The sequence below is a fragment of the Pseudorca crassidens genome, chromosome 11 (genome assembly GCF_039906515.1).
Source record: "Pseudorca crassidens isolate mPseCra1 chromosome 11, mPseCra1.hap1, whole genome shotgun sequence".
Classification (NCBI taxonomy): Eukaryota; Metazoa; Chordata; class Mammalia; order Artiodactyla; family Delphinidae; genus Pseudorca; species Pseudorca crassidens.
This window is the reverse complement of record NC_090306.1, coordinates 42075738-42087930: the sequence shown is the minus strand read 5'-3', so window position 1 is coordinate 42087930 and position 12193 is coordinate 42075738. Positions and strand designations below refer to the sequence as shown.

Here is a 12193-nt window from a genome sequence, read left to right as displayed (position 1 = left end):
GGTGCCAGAAGGGCGCTCACCGGGGAAGGTGAGATGAGGTGGGAAGTGAGGGCCAGGGGGCCACCTAGGGAATTCTGGCTTCTCCTCTGGCTCACAGAACTCGGTCCAGCTGGAGCAGCCTCCTCCCTCCCTGGCCAGAGCTGCTCAATCCCGGCCGGCAGGGCCCACTCCCCCCGCCCCGCCCCCCGGGACTCCCGGACCCCGGCCAGGAAGAGCAGACACCGAGTTTGAGCCTGGAACTACACAGTCCCCCACCTCGGCCGCGCGCACGGTTTAGTCTCGCCTCCCTCGGTGCTCTGTGTCTCCTCGAGCCCCCTCCCCAGGATCGGACGCCGCCCTCCACACCTTCACACAGGTCCCCCTCTGTGCTGTAACACACCGGCCCCTTTCCTGGCGCTCGGCTCGGGTCAACGCCTGCTGAGGTTCCAGACGAGGCTCATTCATCGCATAGTTGGATGGGGGAGGGGTTGGGGGGCTGTCCTTCTGAACCTCCAGGTGGGAGCCCAGGGGCCAGGTGCCCCGAGAAGCTGCTAGAAGATAGGTCGGGACGACGCCCCCAAACTTGGCCCTGCTTGCCAGTCTCCAAGATTTAGGGCTCCAGTTACTTCGTGGGCTCCCCCTGCGCCCTTCCCCTCGCCTCCCGCCCAAGGTCCCAACGCGATGCCCCCTCTCTCCCTCCCCCGCTGCTCCTTTCTACGCTTCCCCTCCTCCCTCCCAAGTCTTTTCCGTCCACGGTCTAGGGCTCGCAGCCTGCGCCTCTGCAAACACCCCCCGCCCCTCCAATCCGGGCAGAACTCCGAGGGGAGGGGCCGGAGGCCCCCCTTCCCGCCTGTGGTCGGAGAGGGCAGCGCCGCAGCCCCGGGTGGAGGGGAGTACAGGGGCCGTCTCTGCGCCCCGCCCGATCAGGCCACTTGGCACACTAGGGGTGGGAGGCGGGAAGCAGGGCTAGCGGAGAGGGGGGTCCGGCCCGGGCAGGTGCGGGCTCTGGCTGGGCCCGGGCGGGCTCCGGGGGCGGGGTCTCAGGTTACAACCCCGCGGGGGGCCGGGGGCGGCCCGCGGTTTGGGCGAGTTCTCCAGCCTCGAGTAGAGCCGGGCGCATATAACGGGCGCCGCGGCGCAGAGAAGACGCAGAGCGCTGCTGGGCTGCCGGGTCTCCTGCCTCCTCCTCCTGCTCCGAGGGGCCTCCTGCATGAGGGCGCGGTAGAGACCCGGACCTACGCCGTGCTCCTGCCGCCTCGCTGCGCTCCGCCCGGGCCCGGCTCCGCCAGGCCCCGCGGTGAGCCATGATCCGCCTCGGGGCTCCCCAGACGCTGGTGCTGCTGACGCTGCTCGTCGCCGCTGTCCTTCGGTGTCACGGCCAGGATGTCCGTAAGTTGCCCACAGCCCCTGCCTGCCACCCTTCTGTGCCGTCCCGCCGCATCCTCTTGCCTGGCCCTCTCGCGCTCTGGAGCCTGCGGATGCGCAGAAGCTCATCGAGTGGAGCTCTGCAAGTCAGGGGCTCTGTCCGAGCGTCCTCCGTGCCGGTCGTGGTTGGAGGCATTTGCAGGTCCCTGCGTTGCAAAGGAATACTAAACAAGCAAAGCGTCGGGTCCGAGGTTTGCGCACAGATTTTAAGCGCGCTCTTTCCCACCAGCTTTGATAATTAGGCGCACACGCACACGACTTGGCTTTCCGAAGCACTCAGAGTTCAGCAAAACAGGTTGCGGCCCATCGAGCTTAGGAGAAGTAGGAGAGAAAGAGCGCGAGCAAAGGAGCGAGCGAGCGCCAAGGGGTTGACGGCCCAGTAGTGTCCAGGGGTTGGTGCCGGGGGTTTCAAAGGGAAGTTAGACAAAGGAGATGCTCGGAAACTGGTGGGCTGAAATCCGAGGCCACAAAGAAGGGCTTCGGAGAGACACTCTGCAACCTCATCGCCTCTCGCGGGTTTCCTCCCCCTCACGGCTGGCCCAGGAGCAAAGTGCAGCCCTCTTCGCATCTCGGCTTTCCCCTTGCCTCTGAAGGATACAGAAACTTCCCGTAGGAGAGGCCATCTGAAAGGCGATAACATTCCAACCAGACCGTGCTTTTCAAACGCCCAGGAAAATAGCGCCCTCTCCCCGCCATCTTCCCCCCTAACATCCCCACCCCCGCCCAGGTACTACAATGAGTTACTTTTCTAAAAGTTTCTGGAAATAACCGAGGCTCTGCCAGGTGTGTGTGTGCGCGTGCGTGCGTGTGCGTGCGTGCGTGCGTGCGTGTGTGTGTGTGTGTGTGTGTGTGTGTGTAGCAGAGGAAGGAGACACGGTTGGTCGATTGCTATAACAATTTCAACCGAATAGAGTTAGAGACGGCAGTTTTACAGTCTGGTCCAAAGGCGGTTCGAACCGCACCTTTCCATCGCCTCCTTTGGTGAAGTCTCACTGTCTGGGATTATATTTAGGACAAATGAAGCCTGGAAAGTGTATTAGGTAGAGAAGTTATTTTTTTTCCCACGTGTTTGGGCACGTTTCCGACGGCTGGGATTCCAGCCCTGTCTTTGTATGTTACAAATTGTAAATCAATCGCAGGGGAAATTTTTTGGCGGGGGGGGCGGGGGGGGGAGTAATGGAAGTCAAAGTCCGTCTGCCGACGAGGCTGTCTGCAATCTCATCTGCCACTAGGCTATCTGCAGACACAGTTTAGAAGGCTGCGGACCCAGAAGGACTTTCCATGCATTAGGGTGGTTGACCGGGACTGGGGCCCGCGGTGCAGCTGCAGGGAGCCCCGGGCAGGAGATTTTGGTCAGGCTGTCGGATGGTGCACTAAGCTGGAGGCCCGCTCCCGGGTACTTGTTGGAATACGGTGCGTCTATAAGTGGCCCCAGCTCGGACTGACTATATATTTGTCCTAAATTTGCATGTACACACTCACAAAACTGTCTTCTTGACTGACCTCTGCCTCAGTTCGCAGTGGAATTAGCTAGGTGACTCTAAAATAACTCCCCAATTCTCCATCTGGTATTAGAGGCTCTCACTTAAGTGGCAGAGCGTCTCAGCGCCGCAGCCTTCCTAGGAGGTAGTGAATTCCACAGTTTCTTGGGCCCAAATCTTCCAGTCGATCCTCCTCCTCCCCAGGGGGAGTGCTTTGGAGCCGCTGACTTTGCACCCTGGCGCATCCCGGCTCCGTACCCCCCTACCCCGGGTCAGCGGACCCAAAGACGTGACGTGGGGAAAGACGCAGTCTGCGTGGACATCAGGAATGTCAGAAACCTAGAACTCTGGCACGACCCTCCTCCCCATCTTTCCACAAGTTTGAGAAACTTATTGGCTGCGGCGTCTTTGACCCACATCTGCATTTCACAGCCCTCGCCTCTGAATGTGCCCCTTGGCTCAGGGGAGAGACCTCAATCCTCCATTGTGAGGCTTGTTTGCGTTGGGAGATTGGCAGCGATGGCTTCCAGATGGGGCTGAAACGCTGCCCGTATTTATTTAAACTGGTTCCTTGCGGAGACCTGTGAATCGGGCTCTGTGTGCACTCGAGAAAAGCCGCATTCATGAGAGACGAGGTCCGGTGGGTTCCCCAGGACTCCCCGACCCCCTCTCCCACAATGCTCCCCTGTGCCCGCCCGCGGACACCTCCCGGGCTCCAGCCCTGAGCAAAGCGGCTGCGAAGCAAAACAGTTCCCCGAAAGAGGTAACTTTTTAATTGGCCTGCTACAAAGAATCACTTATGTGGCGCTGCGGTAATGAGGGGAACCCGATCAGGCGCGCCGGGATGCTATCGGCAGCCGTTTCGAACAGCAATTATGGTGGCGCTGGGCTCCTCCGTCCACACCTAGGGGATCCGGTTACGGCGCTGGCTCCTTTCTGGGGCAGTCATTTTATCCCACTTTTCACCCTCCCAGTGTCTGTGGGCGAGCCGTGTCCAGAGCCGCAGCCACAAAGAGTCACCCGACGGCTCTCACGCCCAGCGCCGCGGCCCCGCCCCTGCGCCCGCTCATCCCCGGCCACTCTTCCGAGGGAAATCTGATACGCCTTCAGGGTGCACCCCGCTCTCCCAGCACTTTACTCTCTTCCCTCACGGCCCCTCTTGGGTTTGGGGGGGGTTCTTCCAGTCGCTCTCCCGCAGCTCGCTTTCTACAGCTCCACCTATATATAGCGGTGCGTGCGACCCGGCAACAACTGTATATACCCTAGGCTCCCTCTCCCCCCCTCCCCTCCCCGTGATTATCTCGCCTAAAGGCTGGGTGGAGCGTTTCTAGTGGAAAAAAAAAAAAGACAGAAAGAAAGATTTATCTTTCAGTCTCCTTAAAGAGCACGGGGCGGGCCGTTTCTCTCTCCGCCCACCTGGTTTGTGGCCCTTTCCTATTATTCAACCCCCGCAGTCGCCAGGGCTTTGGGGATTTTGATGAGAAAAACAGCACTGGGCGCTCCCCGGCACGTGGCGCGGGCTCGGCCGCGCTTGGCGCTCTCCGGAGCGCTCTTGTCAGCGCAGGCTTCGTTTGCAGGGCGAATTCCGGAAGGCAGGCCGCTTGTGGAGAGGGACTAGTGCATGCCGTTCTTGGGCTGCGTTCCTGGAGGAGGCAAGGCCTGGATTGGCTAATCTTAGCCCGGACCAGGCATTCAAAGCCCCCTCCACACACCCCCTTCCTCCAAGCTGGGCTGTTGTCTTCAGATGGAAGCAAGGTCTCTCCAGAGAGGACTACAGCTGGAGGTCAGCACCGGCAGCGGCAGCGGGCGGGGTTCTTTGGCCCTGCTTGCCCCCCAGGGCATTTTGTTATACCCTTGGGTCCCAGGTGTATTGTTTAACTGGGCCTATGCCCCGCCCCAAATTGGTCCTAATCCTGATATGATTTAAAGAATGGAAGAAGATCCTAATTGTCACAGCTCCTCCTCTCACACACACCCCACCCCCATACATCACTTTGGGAGCCTGGCTCTTTGCAGAGTCTAATTTTTGTGGGTAGAATTTGCTGCACGCCGTCTACATTTTAGCTGTCAGTTGTATTTAGCTAGATGCACGAAGACAGTAGGCATAGTCAGTCCCCCTCGCCTTCCCTGCTGGGTCAGGATTTCCACTGGTGAATAGACAGCAGAGTGCAAGGCACACAACAAATGTTTGTTGACTCCACGGAAGAATGAATGATGTCTTAGAAAAATCATTTTCAAGTTCTCTGTGTTCAAGTGGCCCGAGCCCACCCTCTTCAGCATTTGAATTATGTCGAGTTGACTTGCAACCTCTTTCTCTTTTTCCCTTCTGACTCCTCACCCCCTCCTTCCCTTGGCTGTCTGCTTCCCCTGCCCCACCCCCGGTGCAGAGAAGGCTGGCAGCTGTGTGCAGGACGGGCAGAGGTATAACGATAAGGATGTGTGGAAGCCCGAGCCCTGCCGGATCTGTGTCTGTGACACTGGGACTGTCCTCTGCGACGACATAATCTGTGAAGACATGAAAGACTGCCTCAGCCCCGAGACCCCCTTCGGAGAGTGCTGCCCCATCTGCTCAACTGACCTCACCACTGCCAGTGGTCGTAATTTATTTACTTCCTGTTCCACATAAATAAATTACTTGCGAGGGCAGCAAATGCCCTGCCATAGATGCCGGTCATCTCTGCGAAGCAGAGGGGCTGGTTATCCATGGGACCCCAGCAGCTGAGGCTGAAAGGAAAGGCCATTTCTCGCTTGCAGGTTGACACTGAGTGAGCCCGACACACTAGAGGGGTCCTTCCTCACCCAAACACTACGCTTCCGAGACATGGAGGACAGAGGTGATTCCACGCAGGTATCCTCACTGGAATCACCTCTGCAGATCCCTAGAGCCACCGTGGAGATGCAGTGCTCCTTCTGGCCAAACCGCAGACTAACTCCTCCTCCGGTACCCACACCTTGGCTTCTCCGTAGAAGGCCTCAGACGTAAGGTCTTCAGTGTGGAGCGAGCTCTGCTGGCCAGCGGGCAGACAGGGAGGGCAGGCCCCCTTCTTGAAATATGGACCACGCGTGGCGGTTTCCTTTTGGTTTTGCCTCTGTTGGCGTTGACTGCCAGTTAAGAAGCAAGTTCCTAGGAGAAGGGCGGAGATGGGGCTGGGACAGAGCCCCGCGTGCCTGCACCCTGGTGTGTTGTTAACTCCCAGCTGGAGCCAGGGCTGGTGGGTGTGCAGGTGACGCCTCCTCAGCTCTGGAACACATGCCCTATCTCCCTGTAGGGTGGCTGGGGACACACATCTAGGCCTCTTGGGTGGCCCTCACTTTTCCCTTCCTGCTCAAGTAGAGAAGACAATTGAGAGGGAAGCGAGCAGTTGCCTTTCCTTAACACTTCACCCACCCTGGAAAGCTGCTTGGGGAAGCTGCTTTGATGGTCCAGATCATTTCTGAGGGGACCTGTGTGAGTGAAGCGTTGATCACCTTTACGACTTCGCTGCTGCAGAGGGGGAAGGGGTTATTGACTCGGGGTGGCACTGGCTCCAAGGCCCTCTGTAACTCCTGTGCTCTGCTGTTTTTTGTGCTTGCTTCACGGAGATCCGGCTTGAATGTAAGACCTTTCCAACTGCCTAACTCTTCTTCTGGGGTGGAGGAGGTTGGTGGGGGGTGGGGTGGCGCTTGGGCTACGGAGGGGCTTCTTACCCTGTGAGGAAGAGAAGAGACTGAACCTCCCAGTTTCGGGTGCTTTCTTTCTAGACGGCTGATTAGATCTTAAATTCTTCCTTTTCTCTTTGTACCACCCCTGCTCCGTTCTTGTGCATGCCGACTGCCTTTCGAATAACAAAGTCTGCGTCATCTCCGTTCCTCATGGGACCTCAGCAACTCCAGGACCCCAGTGACCCTAACACCCCAACAGAGGGGTTCAGTGGAGTAACAGGAAGCTGCCTCCTTCCCTGGTTGTGTCCCTTTCTTTGTCTGATCCGTTCAAGAGTGTCTAAGTGACAAGAAGTTGTACGTAACCATCTCATGAATCTTACATTTTCCTTCTCTATTTTTTCCATTTGCAGGGCAACCAGGACCAAAGGTGAGGATTTTTGTTGTGTTTTGAGCTTTCTTTTGCCTTTATAGTTCCTTCTCTAGGAGCAGTGCTATGCTCATTCAGCCTGTGGTCTTTAGACATCAACAGGGATCTGTTTCAGAGGGCATCTCGATGCAAGGGCTCCTGGGCAAGGTTGTGTGCTTGGGGCTTGGTGGGCTTGCTTGGCTCAATCCTGACAGTGTTTCGTGTTTCAGGGACAGAAAGGAGAACCTGGAGACATCAAGGATGTAAGTACGCATTATACTCCCACGTTGCATCTGCTGCTCTAACTGGGTCATGTCCTTGAGGTTCCCTCTAACTTGCCGTCCTGTGGGTCTCTCTATCACAGATTGTAGGACCCAAAGGACCTCCTGGGCCTCAGGTAAGAAAGGGAGAAACCCCTTCCTCCGTGTCTTCCTTGAGTTACTGAACTGCAGGCCCCTCGTCTGGCTGTCATCTCAATATTTTCTTCATTTTCAGGGACCTGCAGGTGAACAAGGACCCAGAGGTGATCGTGGTGACAAAGGTGAAAAAGTGAGTAGAGAAACAATGCTGTCTGACCCTTGTGGACTGCCAAGGTTCTCTAAGCTCCCCCCCTCCCCAAATGACTGACTACCTACCTCCTCAAGGGCAGCCTGTAGACAGATGGTTCTTGCATAAACACTGCTTCTCATTGGGGCCTTTTTCTCTTTCTGCCAAGGGTGCTCCTGGACCTCGTGGCAGAGATGGAGAGCCTGGGACCCCTGGAAACCCTGGCCCCCCTGGCCCTCCTGGCCCCCCTGGCCCCCCTGGTCTTGGTGGAGTAAGTATCCTTATGTCCCCTTCCTTCAGTCTGTCCCTCCAGAAGCGTGGCTTCTAAATTGCTAGTCACACTCACCTGGCTGGCTCCCAGGGCTGCCAGCAGTGTGTACACAGTCTGTCCATGGGCTTCTCCCCCAGGCCTATAATTTAGTGGAATCACATAGTAGGCATGAGACTGTGGCGCTAATGGATGACTTTTTTCACTCACTGGGTTTCTGCAAAGCAAGTCTTCAGTTACCTGGCTTCCTGGTGTCTGTACTGTGTGGCTGATTCTTGGGAGTGGGTGTGGGGCTTGGGGGAGAGGATGACTGGGCACTTGTAGTTCCCTGGAAGAAGAGTGACCGCTGTCCTTGGAAGACATTGAATCTTCATCTTTGCCAAGTACATTCCAAGCAATTATTTATTCTCATGAAAGAGCCCCACTGAGCGAAGGTGTGTGGCTAAAGTCATTTTTGGAATCAAACCAATCAACAAATTATATTATTGCCCAGTTTTTGCAGGTTTGCCATTTTGATGTTTGCTATGATTTAAATTTTTAAACTTGAATGGCTCATAGATGCCTACTACATCCCCTGTTAAAATATTTCAAGACTGTTCATTTTAGTCTTTTGCTGGGCATTAAAGTCTTGGAAAAGAAAAAAAGAAACTTTAAAAGTGATATTTTTAGTTATATTTCTCAATTTATGTTAAATAACGTATTTAATATTTTAGAATTTTTTTTAAAAACTTATAAAATGAAATGCAAGTAATGGATACTCTTCCAAATAACACTTCATCTCCCAGGGAAATGACTATGCCACTGTCATCTAATAACCCATTTCCAAAACAATTTTTCAGGAATCATTAGTAATTCAGATCAAGGCTAGGTTAGTCTCCAACAATTAGAATTTCTCTAAATAGAGTATTTTCTATCCAGATATAGCTAACCTAGCCAAGTAGGAAAAGCACAGGGCCTCCCAAGCTTTTCATGTTGTTGGGTTTATTTGCAGAACTTTGCTGCTCAGATGGCTGGAGGATTTGATGAGAAGGCTGGTGGCGCCCAGTTGGGAGTAATGCAGGGACCAATGGTAAGAAAAAAACACCAGTTCTTTGCAGCCAAAATGGCAAGAGGTGGCCCTTATTAGAGCCAGGGACTCTGACAACCTCACTTTACAGGTAATTGCTTAGAGCAGCTCTTCCCCAACAGTTACGTAACCTCCCATTTAGCTAGCCCAAAGCATTTGGGTTTTAATGGCGATGGATGCCAGTTTTAATGATGCGCTGGAGTGACTAAGAAGAATGAGGATGGAGAGAGGCATATAGGCTGATCTGTCAGAAGGCCAGTTGCTATTGCTCTTGGAATGAGAACTGAAGAATGCAGACAGCAGCCACTGTTCTCCGGCATCCACAAGACTTCCAGCAGGAACTCTCAGCCCTGCAGCTCCCACTTGGCACAGGCTAAATGAAACTCAGACTTTAGTAAACATGGCTGCCGTCCAGGGGAAAGCAAGGCCAGCTTCTCTGTCCAAATGGTACCTGTAAATAAAAATAGATTGTTGCGAGGGGAGTGGGAAATGAGAGGGGGCGGCCACTGCAGGCCCCCTGCTCACAGAGTAACTCCTTGTCCTTTGTCTGGGCTGTTGGCTGGGAGGAGGTGGCACCCTGGAGGCTGTGGGTGAAGCATTTCCAGTAGAGCTCCTCATTTTCTGTTCCAATGCAGGGCCCCATGGGACCTCGGGGACCTCCAGGCCCTGCTGGTGCTCCCGTAAGTACTGGGCCTTTCCTTTTGGAAGGTGGAGACACAGATGCTTTCAAGCTCTCTGATGTCAGTTTGCGGGGGGCCAACCTGGTGTCCTCACCTTACTTTTTAGGGACCTCAAGGATTTCAAGGCAACCCTGGTGAACCTGGGGAACCCGGCGTTGCTGTGAGTACCTCCGTGGGCCCTGCCCTCCTTGGGGGGAGCTTCCAATGATGTACCGCTCCGACCCCGATCCTGTCGCCTCCCGGGCTCTGCCCAGCACTTTCCGCGGTGGAGGGCTCAAAGGAAACCCAGATGTCCCCTCTTAGCTCTGGGGGAACAGAGAGCCAGATGTGGCAAGAACCACCCAGGACTCTGTCATCTCAGTCCTTTTTCTGGGTCACCCCTGGCCTGTGCTGTCCACTGCCTCCCACTATGATCTGCTCTCTCTCAGCACAAAGTGGGTTCTTCCATCTTTTTTTTTAATTGGAGTGTGGTTGAATATTTTGGCCAAGCTGCGCGGCCTGCCCACATGCAGGATCTTAGTTCCCTTACCAGGGAGCAAAGCTGCAACCCCTGCATTGGAAGCATGGAGTCTGAACCACTGGACTGCCAGGGAAGTCCCAGGGTTCTTCCATCAGTTTTTCCTTATAGAGGAACTAGCTTCCAAAAGCTACAATCCCCAAATTTTGTCCACTGATTGGGTGTCTTCCCCCTCCAACCATCTCTTAAACTCTCCTATTTCGTTCGTAGGGTCCCATGGGTCCCCGCGGCCCTTCTGGCCCCCCTGGAAAACCTGGTGACGATGTGAGTACACCTGAGGAGTCAAACGAGTGGCCGCCTCACTTGAAAGGGCCCAGAGAGGGGGTGCTGGGCAGCGATACGGAGGCACCCTCGGCTTGACCCAAGGGAGAGGCAACCTGAGGGGCAGAGTGGGTCTGTTGGAGACTCGGACTCCGCCTACTGTCCACATTTCCACTGGCAACTTAGCTTGCAATTGCCTTGGGGACTGCTTTGGACCCACTGGGAAGGGAACTAATTAAAACATCATTAACTCCTGGAAGGGAAATTGAGAAGTGAGAGAAGGGAGAGGGAAAACACAAGGGGAAAGATGTAGAGAAGGAAAAACAAAGAAAGAAACACTCAACAGCCCAACATTATCTTAATTGTAAATGAGTTAGGAAAAGCTCAGCCTGAGTCAGGATGTCTGCAAGGGATGCAAACGAAGGGAAGAGACAAGAGTTGGCACTCGTGAATCCCATTAGACAGTGAAAGTCTCTGAGGTTAGGGGGCCCTAGGCCAGTCAGCAGTGCCTATGAGAGGAGACAGGGAGCCCACCAGGGGAGGCTGGAGGCCGTGGGGTTGGGGACGGAGGAGCTTGCCCAGGGCACAGGCAGCTGTGTGAGAGAAGACACGGTGAGCCAGGGAAGGCATTCGGGGAAGTCTGGGACCTGAAGGAGCGGGGTGGAGATGAGGAAGCAGGTGGGCAAAGGCATGGCGGGCTGGGAGGAGAGACGGGGCGCCGGAGTGTGCCAGCTGTGCTAACGCGTCTTCTGAGGAAGCTGAGGTTCATCTCTCTCCCTTCAGGGTGAAGCTGGAAAGGCTGGAAAACCTGGTGAGAGAGGCCTTCCTGGTCCTCAGGTAAAGCCCCACCTTCCCCAGCCTCCAGCATCATTCCCAGAGCCTCCCTCCTTGCAGCCGAGGCAGTGGCCTCCCGCCCAGCCCATCCGGTTCCGTTAGCTGGGCCTCCCGCCCAGCTCACCCGGTTCCGTTAGCTCACTCCTAAAGGTCCAGCGGTCTCCACGTACATCACACCTTCATGCTGATGACCATGCCTCTGATCCTACATGGGAGTTGTTCAGACCCACTTTACATAAGAAGGGGTGAGGCACAGTGAAGGGGATTCTGGGATTGACTGAAAGATGGTCCCAGTACTGGGCTTCCACTGCTCCCTGGCTCTGAGGGCTCTGTAGCAGCCCAGGGCAGTCTTGACCTGGTTCTGCTCGGTGCCCTGAGAATCTCTTCTTTGGATTGCAGGGTGCTCGCGGCTTCCCAGGAACCCCAGGCCTTCCTGGTGTCAAAGGTCACAGAGTAAGTATCATGGGTTGAGGGTGTTGGAAGGAAGGGATTGACCAAGGGAGAAAAAGGCTTTTGAGGACATGAATCTTCCTATTTGGCTTCCCCAGAAGTGCGATTGAATGTCTTCTCTTGTCCCGTAGGGTTACCCAGGTCTAGATGGTGCTAAGGGAGAAGCTGGTGCTCCAGGTGTGAAGGTAAGGACCAAGAAGCACACGGGGATGGGGGACGGACAATGGGGAGATGCTACTGAGCTCAGTGGAGTTAGGGCACCTGAACAGCTTGGGTTAGGACAGCCAGTCCTACGTCCTAATGTACGAACGGCAGTTCTGGAAAGCTCTGGGAATTGTCCCTCACAGAACTAAAGTTTGGGGGTGTCAGTGCTAGCTGAGATGACCAGAGCTTTCAGCTTCTTCCATGGGAGTTGTCTGGGGGCTAGCACTGGGGTCCCAGTCACTGACCCTCTGCCTCTTTTTTCCAGGGTGAGAGTGGTTCCCCGGGAGAGAACGGTTCTCCAGGCCCAATGGTGAGTATATGAGCATTCCCCCCGGGAGGGCCTCTCTAGACACTCTTCAGATACCTTCTAAAGCCTGGCAGGTGGCTTCACCGTAAATGCCATGGCTCCCTTTATGCAAAGTAGATACTCAGTT

The 12193-nt window shown here is 55.3% G+C and overlaps 1 protein-coding gene across 1 annotated transcript in view; it reads left to right on the top strand.

The window, feature by feature from the left end:
• The first annotated feature begins 1283 nt into the window (after positions 1–1283).
• Positions 1284–12193, top strand: part of COL2A1 (collagen type II alpha 1 chain) — a 30529-nt gene continuing 19619 nt past the window's right edge. Inside the window, exons 1-15 of the mRNA XM_067698688.1 lie at positions 1284–1368; positions 5273–5479; positions 6938–6954; positions 7164–7196; positions 7298–7330; positions 7429–7482; positions 7649–7750; positions 8739–8816; positions 9449–9493; positions 9600–9653; positions 10221–10274; positions 11055–11108; positions 11505–11558; positions 11687–11740; positions 12025–12069. Of these exons, the coding sequence (XP_067554789.1) occupies positions 1284–1368; positions 5273–5479; positions 6938–6954; positions 7164–7196; positions 7298–7330; positions 7429–7482; positions 7649–7750; positions 8739–8816; positions 9449–9493; positions 9600–9653; positions 10221–10274; positions 11055–11108; positions 11505–11558; positions 11687–11740; positions 12025–12069 (969 nt within the window). The remainder of the gene's footprint in view (positions 1369–5272; positions 5480–6937; positions 6955–7163; positions 7197–7297; positions 7331–7428; positions 7483–7648; positions 7751–8738; positions 8817–9448; positions 9494–9599; positions 9654–10220; positions 10275–11054; positions 11109–11504; positions 11559–11686; positions 11741–12024; positions 12070–12193) is intronic.